General features: G+C 41.5%; 1 protein-coding gene across 3 annotated transcripts in view; it reads left to right on the top strand.

Annotated features, from left to right (window-relative positions):
* cntn3a.1 (contactin 3a, tandem duplicate 1) overlaps positions 1-16,746 on the top strand; it is a 101,270-nt gene that overhangs the window by 81,673 nt on the left and 2,851 nt on the right. For all 3 annotated transcript variants that reach the window (XM_068328472.1, XM_068328482.1, XM_068328463.1), the window contains exons 13-20: positions 1,570-1,745; positions 3,936-4,053; positions 5,552-5,710; positions 6,332-6,481; positions 11,593-11,663; positions 11,860-12,094; positions 15,126-15,241; positions 15,804-15,990. In XM_068328472.1, coding sequence (XP_068184573.1) covers positions 1,570-1,745; positions 3,936-4,053; positions 5,552-5,710; positions 6,332-6,481; positions 11,593-11,663; positions 11,860-12,094; positions 15,126-15,241; positions 15,804-15,990 — 1,212 coding nt within the window. The remainder of the gene's footprint in view (positions 1-1,569; positions 1,746-3,935; positions 4,054-5,551; positions 5,711-6,331; positions 6,482-11,592; positions 11,664-11,859; positions 12,095-15,125; positions 15,242-15,803; positions 15,991-16,746) is intronic.

Raw genomic sequence — 16,746 nt, 5'->3', positions numbered from 1 at the left:
ACTAATAGCCTACAGTCAGTAATCAATAATGACTATTAAAAGTGCAACATTCTGATGAATAATAAATACCTGTGATAATGCCTAAACACTTGAAATTTATTTGGTATTTTTTAAATGTTATCAAAATTTTTCCTACAATAACCTTTAAATTCCTTATTTTGTTTTGTCAAAATCCAAATTTGTTTGAAGTAAAAAGAAAACATCATGCTAACATGATGCAGTAAATATTTTGATGTATTTGCTACCTAAATTAAATTTTGGTCCACCTAGTCACAAAAAGCAACATTAAAATGATTAGTTGACATGGCCAATTAAAACAAATAGTGTCACTTAAATTTGAACAAGTACTGTAAAACCCCGTATCAGGACTTAACGGCTTTTCAGGGTTCTGAAAAAAAAAGGCTTTGCTTTCGATCCTTCTGTTGAGTTAATTGCACTTTATTGCATTTCACCTGCAAATGGTTTTATTTTGACTAAACTGAACCTCAGGCACACAATTTAGTTGTCATTTCCACAGAATTTTGATATTCAGTCAACATGTTCTAGCAATTCGAGTGTATTAAAATCAAGTATATGTCAGTGCCTTAAAAAAACTAAACCCCAAACATTTCCTTATTGTTGTTTTTAAGTTGCTGTCATTGCATAGACACAGAATTGCGTTACAATGCATGGAGCATACTAAGGAGAAGGAGGAAGCCAATTTGTGATTTTTCCTTCAAGCCATAACAGGAAATGAGTGTGACAGCTTTGCAATCTGAAGCCGAAAGTAGCTCTCTCATTTTGCATCTGGTGCCAAACTTTGGAGACTCACCTGGTATGCACTGCCATGACCAGCCATTTCTCCTTAGGGGGTGTGAGATAAACAAGCTGGCTTGTTTTGACAGAGCCAAATATAGACCTTTACTCTCTCTGACATGCTGCATTGGCTTGGATGTCCATTAGATGCTTATGACATGCATGCATAATTCACACTGGACTGGACTATGGTCCTCCCAGCCGACATTATATTGTCTGTACCATACTGCTGTTGAATGAGACACCCTGTCGAGACAGACCAAAGATTATGTTGATTCAGATTGCGTAAGAGCTGAAATGGGAACCTTTTTTTTTGTCTCGGCAAAACAGCAACATATTACAGGCTCAAATGTGACCTGCCGTAATGGTAGACTTTTTTCCTTCCTCTTTGTTTATTTTTGCTTTCACATCATTGTTCAGTGAAACATAAAACCTCACTAAAAAAAAAGAAAAGAAAAAAGAAATTCAGTATAGTCATAGTCATAAGCTCACTGGTTGCCTTGTCAGTAATTCACTTTGCATGGGTAACATCTGGAACAGGGTTTTATGGAGAACAGAATTTGTTTTTGATGGAGATGTTTTTACAGCTTTTTCTCAGTGTTCATAGAACATACAATAAAAATATAAAATGAAGCGTATTCTCGGGATTCACACCAGTACACACTGAATTAAGCATTCATATCATCATCAGGGCAATAATAGGCGTGTGTGTTTGAGCAGCCAATTACACATTCATTAATAAGGCCCATTTGATTTGATGCTTCCTGTCTACAGAGCCAACTATAATCACCAGTCCAGCAGGTCATCTGGATGTGACTGTGGGTGAGAGCATCGTGCTACCCTGCCAGGTTTCTCATGACTCCACGCTGGACCTGAGGTTCACCTGGTTCTTCAATGAACAGCTCATCCACTTTGGAAGCCACTGGGCATATTTTGAAAAAGTTGGTGGGGTGAGTCCTTGTCTATCCATGCATTTGTGTTATTATCTGATGAAGATGTAAGTTGAATTGATGACCTTTAAATTTTTGCAACAATTCTTCACGACTTGGGCAGTCGATTCTTGCATTCTTAGACAAAAAATATATGTCTATATTGACAAGACTTTGTAACACTGTAATACTCAAAATGTTGTTCTCTTAATTTTGTAACTCTACACAAGAATTTATTAAATGTAAAAAAAGACAAAAAACAGCCCAATAAACTTTTTTTTTTTAATTCAACGCTACTTAACTTAAATTATGCCTTTGTCTGTGTTGACTAGTGGAATAACTTGAATGAACTGTCAGCTTGCATTTGAACACTGTGCTCTCAATAGCACACAAGGCAGTCAGAGACTGCAACATCCCGCGAAGGATAAGTCAGGGTACCCTGAAAGTAGTACCTGACAAGTGCATAGTTTTGACCTTCAAAGATCAAAGCTAGTGCATAGGTACAAAGCACTAGGTTTGATCTAAGGTCTTAATCAAACTGGCCTTCTATATCGTCTTTGTATCTTATCTGCTTCCTGAGCGTACAAAAGTTTAAATTTGACATTGACCTAGTTTTCTCAAGGTCAAGGTTACTATCTCATTTTAATCCCCCTCTGCCGCCAGAGTAATCCGCTTTTTGTTTCATCTTTCTATCTGCAACAATTGCAAAGATATTTGGTGGACATACTAATGAACTAACATGACGAATGGACAAACACACGAACATTGACAATTACAATACATCACCACTCTGAAACGAGATGTAACAAGTCTCACGCATCAGATACACCTTTGGTGCTCATCATTTCTTAGCCAGCAGCTGCTTAAATGTCACAGGGTGCTGGAGTTGCACTGTACTCCCTTTTTCCTCCTCTGATTAATGCTAGCACTAGGACCTTGCCTTTTCAAATCAGTTACCATGTTCTACTGGCCACCAACTACATGACTAATTGCATTTGCACAATGTCCGCATAGAGCTTTGATATGCAGCAGCCTAATGATAAGGGAAGATCTTCCAACTCCTGTTTGTATGCAGCTGCCATGACCACAATCCTGATGCACTGGTTAAACTAACAACATTGGGTCTTTCACTAAAGCTGAAGCTAAATTGAAGTCAGATTTTGAGTCCTGTACATTCACATGCACTCTGTCCGTGCACTGGCTGCTTTCATAGAAGTCCCATCCTGATATGTTTAGTTTGGATGCATGTACTGTTACACCCGTTCTGTCTCCAGTTATGTGAACTAAAAACAATTGGAAGAATGTGTTAGATAGCTTTTAAGGAACACGAGGCTATCATGTGTATAAGTTATCCATCCTTAATAGCTTGCAGGCTTTATTTAGTTTGTAGTTAGTCATTTCATAAGCAACATTGTAAAATTGAACACAAAAGGTATGCCTTCAGCAGTATTCACTGCTGTAACTGCACTGTTACAGTGTAATTGGTTTGACATTTTACAACAAATAGATGGATGCTACAATGTGTTTGAATTAAGCATTGCTAATTGTTATTGCCATAGCAATAGTCAATAAATATAAAGGCGATGTACAGTGGACAATGTCTTTCAATTTTCTCTGTAAAGACATCTTATTTAATTTAGAGGTCATCTTTGAGGTTCGATTTGTCTCTCTGTAAAAACATTTTAAAGTGAGTTGTGTTGTGTTCCACCCCAGGTTTTAATCATGACAGGAAGGTTCAAATGTGAATGACTTTAGTAACCAAATTTTTATATTGATGAAATGTCTCTGCTTATATATGAAACAAATCATTGAGTCACAATGTTTCACAGTCCCTTACTTTTGTAGATAAGACCAAAGTAAATTTTAGTTCTAACTTCAAGTGCAAAAAATAAACTCATTTAGGAATTAATGAATACTGAGTGGATGAAATTTGAGTGAATGAAAGAGACAGCTGAAAGAAGTTTTGAAATTCTTCACAAAGAAAGGTCCTTGTACAGGATCATGAAAACTTTCCCTCAGTCATTTGATGCATCCTTGGACTTGTGATGTACTGTTCTATTACTTAAGGTAATAAATTAAATATCAAAAATCAACTTGACATTGCACTAGATTCTGTTGGTTCTTTTATTTTGTCTTGCAACTAAAATTCTCCCTTTTTACAGCATCAATTTATAGCTTTTGTTATTTTTTTCTGAATTTGTTCATTGACAGCGCTCAGCTGGTGACATCATGATTCGGAACATTCAGTTGAGGCATGCTGGGAAATACACCTGTGCTGTTCAGACCAAGATCGATAGTGTGTCCATTGCTACTGATGTGGTCGTCAGAGGTAAGTATGCCATTCAAACAAGCAGAACATCACATTACAACTACAAGTACTCATAATTAGATTACAAGTGTTTATGAGTACTTTATGGCCCCATATAAAAGAAAAGCAAGGTGGAAGCTTCTAGGTCAGCTTGTCTTCCTTATCCCTGCTTGAACAGCAGGAAAACTAAATGCTGACAACAAATGTGATACATCAGCTCACAAATTCACCCACTTAGTAGTAGGTACTACTTTTTTTGCTACAAATTATTCTCATTCAATATCCCCTGCAAAAATGTAACTAACAATGAATATCTAGTATTAAAATGGCCTTTAGCTTGAATGAATAAACAAACAGTTCAATTAGTTTCACAATAAAATTTGTTCACTGGTTTTTGACATCCTCAGATACGAGGAGATGCAGCCCAGAAGACAACAGTTCCCCTTGTTCTTCTCAGAAGTTTGTTCTGGCTCTCATCTGATTAAAAATAGACTGTTTTCACACTTCCAAATGTTAAAAATATCCAACAGTTTCATGTAGAAAAATATGAAAATACTCTAGTCCCATGGTAAAAATATTAAATGAAGGATGGCTTGGTTCTTTATACCCTGCGGGTCTTCATAAAGCAACGGCAGACATTGAATCGGACTCAACTCTGACCTCAGTTGAGGATAGTCCCTTTGCAGGAGGTGGTGAGTTAAATTGGTGGCAGTAGTTCAGTCCACTAAGTTTTGGAATGAGGATTGGATGGTGGTCGGTTCAAGACTCACGTTGGGCAAAACGTTTTGGAATGTGAACTGGCAGTGGAAGGTGTTAGTTCACCTCCTGAGCATTGCTGAGGTGCCCTTGAGAGAGGCACTGCCCCCCTTAAGTTACTCATTAAGGTGTGTGTGTGTGTGTGTGTGTGTGTGTGTGTGTGTGTGTGTGTGTGTGTGTGTGTGTGTGTGTGTGTGTGTGTGTGTGTGTGTGTGTGTGTGTGTGTGTGTGTGTGTGTGTCACAGGCCTGTACTCGTATATACCGCAATATGCATTTTAATTAATTCCAGAAAACTAACACTAGAGTGGACATATAATTTCCCCTACAGGGATGAATAAAATTAATTTCATTTCATTTTCATTTCATAACCACCTAGATTAGTTAGGGGGGTGAAGGTTGTAAACAAAGACGACAAACCAGGCTGTCCATTCAGTTCAGGAGCAGTGCTTCTTGTAGGGCAATAATTAAATTATTCTGTTGTTAAAACCAAAAATATGCACAAAAAACTGAAAGGAAATAAATATACTGTGTGTGTGTGTGTGTGTGTGTGTGTGTGTGTGTGTGTGTGTGTGTGTGTGTGTGTGTGTGTGTGTGTGTGTGTGTGTGTGTGTGTGAGTGCGTGCGTGCGTGCGTGTGTGTGTGTGTGTCTGTGTGCATTGTGTGGACCTATAGCTCAGTACTGCTCTCGCAGCCTTTCGTTGTAGTGTCCCACCCACAGGATTCACGGCTCCATCTGTCTTCTTCTTGTCTTCATTAATCCAGGTCCCCCCGGCCCCCCTGTGTATTGTCAGGTGACTGAGATGACAGAGACCACTGCCTCTGTCTCGTGGGAACCTGGAACAGAAAACCACAGCCCCATCCTCAGCTACACTATCCAGGCCAGGACACCGTTCTTTCTAGGCTGGCAAGCAGTTACCACTGGTAAGTTGGTCCCACCCATTTATTTATTTCGATGGAAGCTGCAGCTCCACTTCTTCCGGCTGTTCAAAATGAAGCCGGAACACACTGGTTTTAACTTCTGCTATCGTGTAATCGTTTTGGAACGAAAGGATTGCTTCATAGTTCAGGATGGGAAAGCTTGTGTGAATGTTCCACCTGTAATCCTATCTGGCTTAACTCCAAGAAGAGTTCGGCTGTCACTCATGATTCTCATATTAGAAGAATGAACGCTTATATGTGTGAGAAGACTACAGAGTTTAGGTTTTTAATTTAAGTTCTTACATTGAGGCTGTGTTACAGTCACAAGGTGGAGAGAAAGAGGCTCTGGCTTCAGTTTTTGGGAGCCATTGTTGTGCAACTTTAGAGATAGTGACTATATCTAAAGTTGCACAACAAGTCATTAGTTTCTGTTGACAGACTGTGTGTGTAGGTTGTATGGAACTGAAGGTTATTGAGTGGGTGAAAAAGATGGGTGTATGATTTATGTTCTGTTCAAACATTGCACATGACATGACAGTGAATAACACATCACCATCATGGCAGACTTTCAGTGGCAGATCTCACATGGCTTTGATGAAAGGTTATTAATGTGATGTCTCTCAGTTCCTGAGGTGCTTGGGGGGAAGCAGATGTCAGCTACTGTCATTGACTTGAGTCCCTGGGTGGAATACGAGTTCAGAGTCCTGGCGACAAACACGGTTGGAGCAGGAGAACCCAGCCAACCATCCAAAAAGGCACGCACCAAAGAAACCGGTATGTAGTGGAAACTCCTGACATTTCTTTCTACGAGACATAGATCCCTTACAAATATTAGTTCCATTATATAGTGATTGATCCCACAGTAGGATGATACTTTGACACATTTAGAGGTCTTTATTACAGCAGTGCAAGGCGGTTTGAGGGTCAGTCTTTTGGGGAGAGCTCAACCCCCAGAGGTAGGACAATTGTTTGTACTTGCAGATTTTTTTTTTAGCCATGACTGCATGAAGTAGGCTCATAATGTCAATTTCACTGTTTTATCATACTCATCATTTGTATAGAAATTACAGAAAACTATTGGATAAATCTCTGGGCTAATACCGGCAGCTATAATTAAGCAGACAAGGCAATGACCACAGACCAATGGCTGAAAATGAGCTGCTGTCGTGTTTATGTAACTAGACTGGAAGTAGAATTAGACAAAACAACACAAAATGTAGACACAATATTCAGCTCAATAAATTGATTGACCCTGGGTTTGGCTCAGTCCTACTTAATGCTCTTTATATTTTAAATCTATATTCTATCTTGGATGCTTTGTTTCTTATTTAAGTTCTGCTATTTTAATGGAGTACTGCTCTTAAGTCTTTTTTCTATTAGTCCTATTTGGGGTTGTGTCTGCTCTCTCTTCTAATTTGAAGGATTTGAGAAGACATCAACAATTCTGCAGTAATACATGATTAACATTATTAAATGTACACATTCAGACTTGTTTTCAATCAATTTAAGGGACTACCAGATCGACAAATTAAATTTAATATATAAAAGTAAATAAAAGTAATCAGTTCTTGTATTAAACCCAATTCAACTGTGTATTGAAGGCAAACTGAAAGTCCTACTGAGATCTAAGTGCTTGTATCTTGTATGAAATTTACTGAGGGCCATTTTCTCATTCTTGACACCACCATTCACAAATACCCCCGCTCTGATATTTTTACCAAAGACTCTGCAAAGAAAGAATTTCAGCGGCATTTCTTCTTGATGACTACTCTAACCATCTTGGTGCTTAAAAATGAGAAGAATGTGCAGATAACAAGGAGCTCACTGTTAATAATGATCACATGCTTCAATGATCAACAATTACTTGTTTTACTGATATGATAAGATATGATAAAGCTATGATAAACCTTCAATTGTCCCATAGTGGAGAAATTTTTAAATAAATGTAATTTAAGAATATAATACTTCTTAACCAACAGTACTTCAGAGCATCGCAATTATGCTTTGACTCCTAATGAGTTTTACCGTACATAATGTTTTTAAGAAAATGAGAAATTATATTTGGGCAAAATATTCAACCTCTGATTGAAGCAAACCTCATTTTTATTATCTACACAATATTACCTTCAGAAGCACATTACATAGGTAAGTGGTCTGTTGTATTGTACAATAATATGTCATGAACGTAGCACAGGAAGGCATGACTCAAATGCATGACAAGGACTGGTAAATCAGAAAAACAAGGTTTATTCAAAGCGAGGGTTGGTACACTGAAAAGGCAGTCAAACCAGACAGAGGTATCCAAGGCAGGAGGCAAAAAGGCAAGGTCAAAAAACAAGCAAGGCTCAAACACAATAAACTATGACAAGGGCTGTGAAAAAAGGCTGGGATGTGAGCAAAGAACATCAGCGAACTGGCGACGAGACAAGACACAAAGGGGAAATATATGCAGGGCTGATGGGGGGTGATTAGACACTGGTGCGGGAGACACAAGCAGGGATCATGTGCACACAGACGGGGAGGGGGCAGGGCAGACAGGAACTTGACAGACGGGGTTCATGACATAATAATAGATAAGAGGGAGCAATCACAGATTTAATAATAACACATATGTTTTAGTCCTCAGTTAGTGAAACCTGAGGAGAATGAACAAAGTATATCATTTGCCTCTGAGCCACATGCGGAGGGTCCACCTTATCATCAAACAATCAAAGAAGCATCACACGGTTCACATACTGTAGAATCAAGCTGTCTCTGCAATCTGTGCACCTGAGCAGAAGAATGTAAGCAATAGCAATAGGATCCAGCAACAATAAGAACACACATGTCATTTTATGAAAGCTAGAAATATGATTCACACTGTTTGTCAAGATGGTAATAAAGAAAGATTTACTTTTTTTTTTAAAAGTAAAGATACATTCAACACAATGGAACAAATTGCTGCTTTCAACCTAGACCTGCTCATTAATACAGAACAGGTGGCTAAATTCCATCAAGCATCTGCTTTGCCAAGTGGAGCTGACATGGATGTAATTGATTTCCAAAGTGACAGAGCTGAAAGTCACATCAAGGGACAGGGACTTTTTGGGACTTGTTAGCAGACAGCAGCTTCCTCTCTTGACAGTGTGCGCTAAGAGTGAGTGTCTACCTTTGATCCACCTACATCTGGGAAATGATGTTTCCACAGATGACAATAATCATATCACAATACAGGAGCCACCTTAGAGACAGATGCCTCACTAACTGATTCTGACTGGCTTTTTTGCAGCTATGACTGTAACTGCAGAGTTTTCATAGCCAGTATTCAGTCAGAACCATCACTGAAATAGTTCAGCCTTTTGATGGCATTGTGAAAAGTGATGCAGCATAATATGGGCCACAGATTAATTGCGCTGATTGTGTTGTGATAATCCGTGTACTGTGATATTATATGTATTTACAGATCTCTTCTCAAGAAAAGGTGGAGGAAATTGTTATTTACCATGTTATGATTACTCATCTCTTAATAGATTTATTAGCTCCTCTCCAATGCTAGGCTATATTGTACCATTCAGTGCAAGATATTAGTATACAACCCTTGGGGGGGGGGGAAGTCGTAACAGTTTTACCTCGACTTTTCCAGTTTTAAAATGGACAGTTTAAAATATGATTGTGTTAAATATAAAACCCAGGCATAAACCAGGCTTCAGGCTACAGATTTCTAAGAGGGAAAAAAAGGGAGCTGTGTTGATTAATAATATTCTTCTATTAACCATTGTTGAATTCTTCCTTAACTGTGTGTATGTTTCCAAAGCACTTTGAAAACGCTGCACCGACCAGCTGGTTCAGTATAAATTATTTTATGTATGTTGTGCGTGTCACATAATGTACAATCTGCAAGGAGTCTAGCAGATGGAGGTCCCTGAGTTGAATGAGTAGCAATCATTTACATTGTAATGCTTGAACTCAATATTACCGAACAATCATCTAGCCGTACAGTAACCTAATGTATGATAGATTTGGTTCTATGTACATATACTTTTTTAGTAACCTACATGGATTGCACTGAACAGAATGTCTGTTTGGTACATGTACACTGCCCATCAAGATTGTGAAGAATGTGCTCCACAGATGCAAACCTTAAGATACTGTATGTACCTATGTGCATCTTTTTGGTAAGGCTTTAACGTACTGGCCTTTTAGGAGGTGTCAAACCTTGAAAATTGAATCAGAAGCAGCTGAATGTTTGGGTATGGTTTCAAGGGTGTGAGGTTTCACCTCTAATCCAAGGCTTCTCTTCAGCTCTCCCTCGCTGGTGGGAAGTTTCATGTCCTGTGTTTTCTCCTCTGAGAGTCATTAAGGTCAACTCCAAAGCATTAATATGGATTGTTAAGGTCACTGAGGACACACATTGTTTCTTTATCTACTGGGGCATCTTGTGAGTTGTTAATATTATTAGCAGTTGATTCAATAAATAAATGGTGGTGGCATTTTCTGGAGACGGATGCTGAGACTGTATTTTACTTACATATTTAAAATGTGGTGTAAAGACCCCCACCTATGTTTAAAGATGGTCATTCCATCTTGATAGACATGTTTCATTCAGTAGTCCAAAATATGAACACTGCTGTCTTCAGAGGAGTATCCCTTGTCCTTCAGATGTAAGTGGACCACTGAATCTCTGTTTTTTGCATATGATGGACTGCATTTATAAAAGAGTGATCTAGTCACTCAAAGGTAATATTTTACTGGGGCATAGCAGAGCAATACTGGCAACATGTGCCCCATTAAATTGATGTAAAAAACACCCCTGACTGCAGTGCTTCTGCCATTTTCAAATAATTCCATGTATTTGACCAAGTGCAAAATGCCCTCTTACTCCACCTACCTGGATCTGTTTGGGGAATAAGCCTCTCAGAAACATCTTTTTTGTTTTGTGTAAGTTAAGATGGAACAATAAGATAACAACGAGGAGGGGAGATGGTGATAACCTCACGCAACTTAAAGAGCTTCTCTGATTTAATGATGTGTCCAGCAAGTGATGTGAGAGCAATGAAGATGAAGACATCCGATTGTGAGCACCGTTCATCCAGCTCTTAAAAGGAGTCAAATTAATATGCTTTTCAAGTATTTCAAGTTACCTAGACCTATCACAATTACCAGCCTTATCAACTGAGACTGTTTGCTTTGATGATGATTATTTATGAGCTCAGTAGGATGCAAACAATTATGATGATGCGATTACATTCAATTTCAAATAATATGTATTTTGTTGTTTACATGTGTGATTGTGTTGACGATACACCATATTGTGTTGATAATCAAGCATTCTCTAGGAATACATTTGAATTCCTTGCATATTTCTAATTATGGAAACCTGACCTCTAAGACTTTGTTCGGAGCCCTGCATAAGTGAGGCTCCAAAATACAATATGAAGGACAAATAATGCCAGCAGTCTATCTTTGGGTATTATTACCTACTGTCACTGAAAATAATAGATAAAACACCAGTAAATACGGCATGATCATGTCCTGAAAGCATTGTTCTATAAAGGAGATGTGGAATGCAGCTCTGTTCATGGAGGCGTCTGTCATTATTTCCAGCCAATGTTCCTTACTTTGTTCTGCATTCTATCACATATAAAAGAGAACATGTGAGATCAAATACAAAATGCAAAGGGTAGAGGTGGGAGAACAGGCTGCCTGGCAACAGTGATTAATGCTAAACTAGCATTTCTTATGTGAGCTGTAATTACTGTCTTTTGGAACAGCCATCCCAGAGTTATTGAAAGGAAAACTACAGTGAGCACCTAGTTAGAAAGAGTCAGAGGTGCAACATGTCTTTTGCATCTTTTTTTTTGTTTTTGTGAAGTTAGACCAATTTAACATCCTCCTCCTCCTGTTAGTTCCCAGGGTGACTCCAGCCAGAGTGAATGGTGGTGGTGGTGGACGTTCGGAGCTGGTCATCACATGGGAGGTAAAATTGTGTTAATCTATCCATCTATCATCTATCTATTCATTTGTCTGGCTTTCATAAGGCTTTCAAAACAGCACCAGCATTGTGTCTTTAAATGCCCAACTCCGTCCGTATCTGAATTAGTTTCAGCCAGGTATTAATATATCTAAAATTATCATTCCTAGTCATCCCTGTGAGTCATCTCTTACTTCTTTAGCCAGTTCCTGAGGAGTTGCAGAGCGGTCCGGGCTTTGGTTATGTCGTGGCTTTCCGCCCACTCAGCTCACAGGGCTGGATGCAGGCTGCTGTCACCTCCCCAGACGCCTCCAGATACGTCTTCAAGAATGAGAGCATCCCTCCTTTCTCCCCCTACCAAGTAAAAGTCAGGGTTTACAACAACAAGGGAGAAGGTCCTTTCAGTCCAGTGACCACCATCTATTCAGCAGAGGAAGGTGTGTACCTTAACAACTTCATGTCCAAGAGTATATTCTATCAAATTCTATCAAAAAGCTTTTGGTAACTGTCATTTTAAAAACTGAGATTTTGTTAACCTCTATATATTCAGGAGAACCATTAAATATTTCAAAGTGTTTTTGAAGTGTTTTGTAAGATTTTGACCAGTGATAGGATTTAATTGGATGTTTTGGCAGTATTCTTTAGGTGAGAGTAGGAATGTAGATTGACCGGTAAATCGAGAGCTTCCGTCTGTCAATCTCACGTTCCATCCTTCCCTCACTCATGAACAAGACCCCACGATACTTAAACTCCTCTACTTGGGGTAGGGACTCTCCACCGACCTGAAGAGGGCACACCGCCCTTTTCCGGTCGAGAACCATGGCTTTGGATTTAGAGGTGCTGATCCTCATCCCACTCGCGTCACACTCAGCTGCAAACCGTCCCAGTGCATGCTGAAGGTCCAGGTTTGATGAGGCCAACAGGACAACATCCTCTGCAAAAAGTATGGATGAAATCCTTTGGTCCCCAAACTGGACTCCCTCCGGACCCTGCCTTCGCCTAGAAATTCTGTCCATAAAGATTATGAACAGAACCAGTGATGGAGGGCAGCCCTGCCAGAGTCCAACATACACCTGGAACAGGTCTGATTTACTGCCAGCAATGCGAACCAAGCTCTGGCTTCGGTCATACAGGGACCGGACAGCCCTCAGCAAGGGGCCTCAGACCCCATACTCCCGAAGCACTCCCCACAAGATACCACGCGGGACACGATTGAATGCCTTCTCCAGATATACATAACACATGTGAACTGGTTGGGCAAACTCCCATGAACCCTCTAGCACTCGATGGAGAGTGTAGAGCTGGTGCAGTGTTCCATGACGGGGACGAAAACCGCATGTTCCTCCTGAATCCGCAGTTTGACTATAGGTCTAATCCTCCTCTCCAGTACCCAGGAATAGACGTACCCCGCGAGGCTGAGGAGTGTGATCCCCCTATAGTTGGAACACACCCTTCGGTCCCCCTTTTTGAAAAGAGGGACCACTGCCCCGGTCTGCCAATACAGAGGCACTGTCCCTGACTGCCAGCTCTCCGCCTCGACTGTAAACAGTGTTGGCTGTGCACCGCTTTCCCCTCCTGAGGTGCCAAATGGTTTGCCAGAATTTCGTCGAGGCTGACCGATAGTCTTCCTCCATGGCCTCCCTGAACTCTTCCCAGACCCGAGTTTTTGCCTCCACAACTACTCGAGCTGCAGTACGCCTGGCCTGTCTATACCTGTCAGCTGCCTCTGGAGTCCTACAGTTCAACAAGATTTGATAGGACTCCTTCTAGAGCTTGACGGCATCCCTTACTTCTGGTGTCCACCACCGGGTTCGGGGGTTACCGCCGCGACAGGCACAAGAGACCTTGCGACCACAGCTCCAAGTAGCCGCTTCAACAATGGAGGTGGTTAATATGGTCCACTCTGACTCAATGTCCCCAGCCTTCTACAGGATCTGGAAGAAGCTCTCCCGGAGGTGGGAGTTGAAAACCTCACCGACAGAGGGTTGTGCCAGACATTTCCAGCAGACTCTCAAAACACGTTTGGGCCTGCCAAGTCTATCCGGTCCCCTGCTCTGCCAGCGGATCCAACTCACCACCAGGTGGTGATCAGTTGACAGCTCTGCCCCTCTCTTCACCCTAGTGTCCAACACACGTGGTCGGAGGTCTGATGATACAAAAACAAAGTTGATCATCGCCCTCCGGCCTAGAGTGTCCTGGTGCCATGTGCACTTATGGACATCCCTGTGGTTGAACAAGGGGTTTGTTATGGACAAACTAACTAGCACAGGAGTCCAATAACAGAACACCACTCGTGTTCAGATCGGGGAGGCCGTTCATCCCAATCACCCCTTTCCAGGTTTCACTGTCATTGCCCACGTGAGCGTTGAAGTCCCTAAGGAGAACAATGGAGTCCCCAGTTGGAGCACTATTCAGTACTCCTCCCAAGGACTCCAGGTGGGCCAGGTATTCCGCACTGCCATTTGGCCAGTAGGCCGAAACGACAGTGAGACACCTGTCCCGAAGGTGCAGGGACGCGACCCTCTCGTTCACCGGGATGAACTCCAATATATGATGGCTGAACTGTGGGGCCACAGGCAAGCCCAAACCAGCCGCTTCTCACCTCGGAAAACACCAGAAAAGTGGAGAGTCCAGCCCCTCTCAAGGGTATGGGTTCCAGAGCCCAAGCTGTGGGTGGAGGTGAGCCCAACTATATCTTGTCGGTACCTCTCAACCTCCCTCACAAGCTCTGGCTCCTTTCCCCCCAGTGATGTGACATTCCATGTCCTTAGAGCTAGACTCTTTGTCTGGGGATCGGGTCATCGAGCCCCATGCTGACGACTGCCACTCTATTCACACTGCACCCGTCCCCTACGGTTTCCTCAGCAGGTGGTGAGTGCACCGGAGGTTGGGCCCACGCCGTCCTTTCGGGTTGAGCCCGGCCGGGCCACGTGGACAGAGGCCCGGCCACCAGGCACTCACATACGAGCCCCAACCCCGGACCTGGCTCCAGGGTGGGGCCCCAGTTGCGCCCTACCGGGCGACGTCATGGTCCTTGATTTTTTAGTCATCATTTTTGTGCTGCTCTTCGTGTGGCCCGTCATCCAGGACCTGTTTGTCAAGGGAGACCCTAGCAGAAGCATAAAGCCCCTGATAACAGCTCCTGGGATCATTCGGGTACTCAAACTCCCCCACAACGATGAGGTGGCAGCTTTCGGAGGAGCTTTTATCAAATGTATTCATGATATATCCAGACACTCATATCTAGATGCACATACCACTGCTGTAGCTCCTGGTTCATCTGAAAGTTTTGTATCACTCCTTGGAGAGAATGTTAAGTGAAATAAATTCTGGTGCAGCAGTCACTCAATAACAAGGTGTCATGGATACATTGGATAGAAGCGCATTGTATTCAATAAGTCAGCTCGTAAACGTGGGTGTGGAGAATCTGTGTCCTCTTCCTTTCTGACCATCATGTGTATTTGTCAGAACCCAGCAGAGCTCCAGGGAGACTGAGGGTGAGGAGTGTATCCGCATCCGAAGTAGAGGTCACCTGGAAGCCTCTGGCCTGGAGCAACAACCGCAGACGCATCCTGGGCTATGAGGTCAGCCCAACACATGCCCACACAACAGAATTTGAACAAACACAGTGGAAAGTGCCAACAGCTAGTGGAAAAAAGCAAAGACCTTTTTGCATTATTGTTAATATAGTTACTCATCGACTCATGTCCAGAGGTAGAAGGATGCAGAGTTTTGAACTGCCAGGCGGGACGCCTAGAGGAAGACCAAAGAGGATGTTCATGGATGTAATGATAGAGGACATGAAGGTAGTCGGTGAGAGAGAAGAGGATGCAGAAGACAGGGTTAGATGAAGGCAACTGATTCGCTGTGGCGACCCCTGAAGGGAAAAGCTGAAATGAGAAGAAGATTGAAGTAGTCAAGTTTACTGGTTGCAGTGTATTTCACATCAACCAGTGAGCATTAGTGAGACCTAAAAGAGGGTAGGTTGCATCAAATTGATATGTTGGATCCAATGGTTCCATGGGCACATCAAATGAATTACTCCAACTACCATAGGGGAGAGACAGAAACTCCACACTGTAGGTTTAAGTATGGAGACAAACTCATATTTATAATGTATAACCTGTGTATTTGATGTATTTTTAGCTGCAGTACTGGGGGGAGAGACAGAAACCAGATGCAGCCAGTGTGATCAGAACGGTTGGGGATAAAACCTCAATACTCATCAGGGATCTGGAAGGAAGCAGTACCTATTACATGACCCTGCGGGCTTACAACAGCGCTGGAGTGGGTCCACAAAGCATCATAGTCAATGCAACAACCAAGAAGCCACGTAAGGGTTCTCAACATATTACTGGATCTGTTTGGGAAGATGTCCTTTTTGTTACCTCTGGCTTAACATGCATAGGCCCTCTGATACATATTTCTTCTTACCCAGCGTAAGCCTATAGATTTTCACCTTACATTCACCCTTTGAAGGAACTGAAGAAAAAAAATCTGAAACTCTTTTCTTCTCTCCTGCCTCTCAGGTGTTTCTTGTATGAACCACATGGAAGTTTCTTGTATATCAACTGAAATATGGATGGAATGCCAAGATGACAGAATTCCTTATATAACAACATGTCATACTTGTCATTGTCTTTATAATATTAATCTGAGAAATACATTTATCACATCACATCTTTAAGTGTTATGATCTACTATGGTCACTCTGGGTGAGTTAACATGCAGGCTCAGCTGGGAAATGATGAAATATTCCCGACTGAGAGATTCTCAATTAATGTTTATTTCTCTCTGTATTGTTTCACCTGTTTCTTCCTTTATGTCACCTGCACACCAGTAAAAATTAAAATGCTTACATATGGAATTCAATCATAAACATGACAACACATCATCATGGCAGTGGTACTCGTGACACATTTGTAAAATCGCTTTTGAGCTGATATTAGTGAATACCACTGAATCAATAGATCTGTTGTAGATACTTATGTGTTACTTGCCTGGGCCACCCCCCCCCCCCCAAACACCCAAAGTCACCGCTAACAGCTGGATGATAAACTGATATTGAGAAATCTCCTTCATGCCGAGT

Source organism: Antennarius striatus, chromosome 2 (genome assembly GCF_040054535.1).
Source record: "Antennarius striatus isolate MH-2024 chromosome 2, ASM4005453v1, whole genome shotgun sequence".
Lineage (NCBI taxonomy): Eukaryota > Metazoa > Chordata > Actinopteri > Lophiiformes > Antennariidae > Antennarius > Antennarius striatus.
This window is presented reverse-complemented; position numbering and strand designations above follow the sequence as displayed.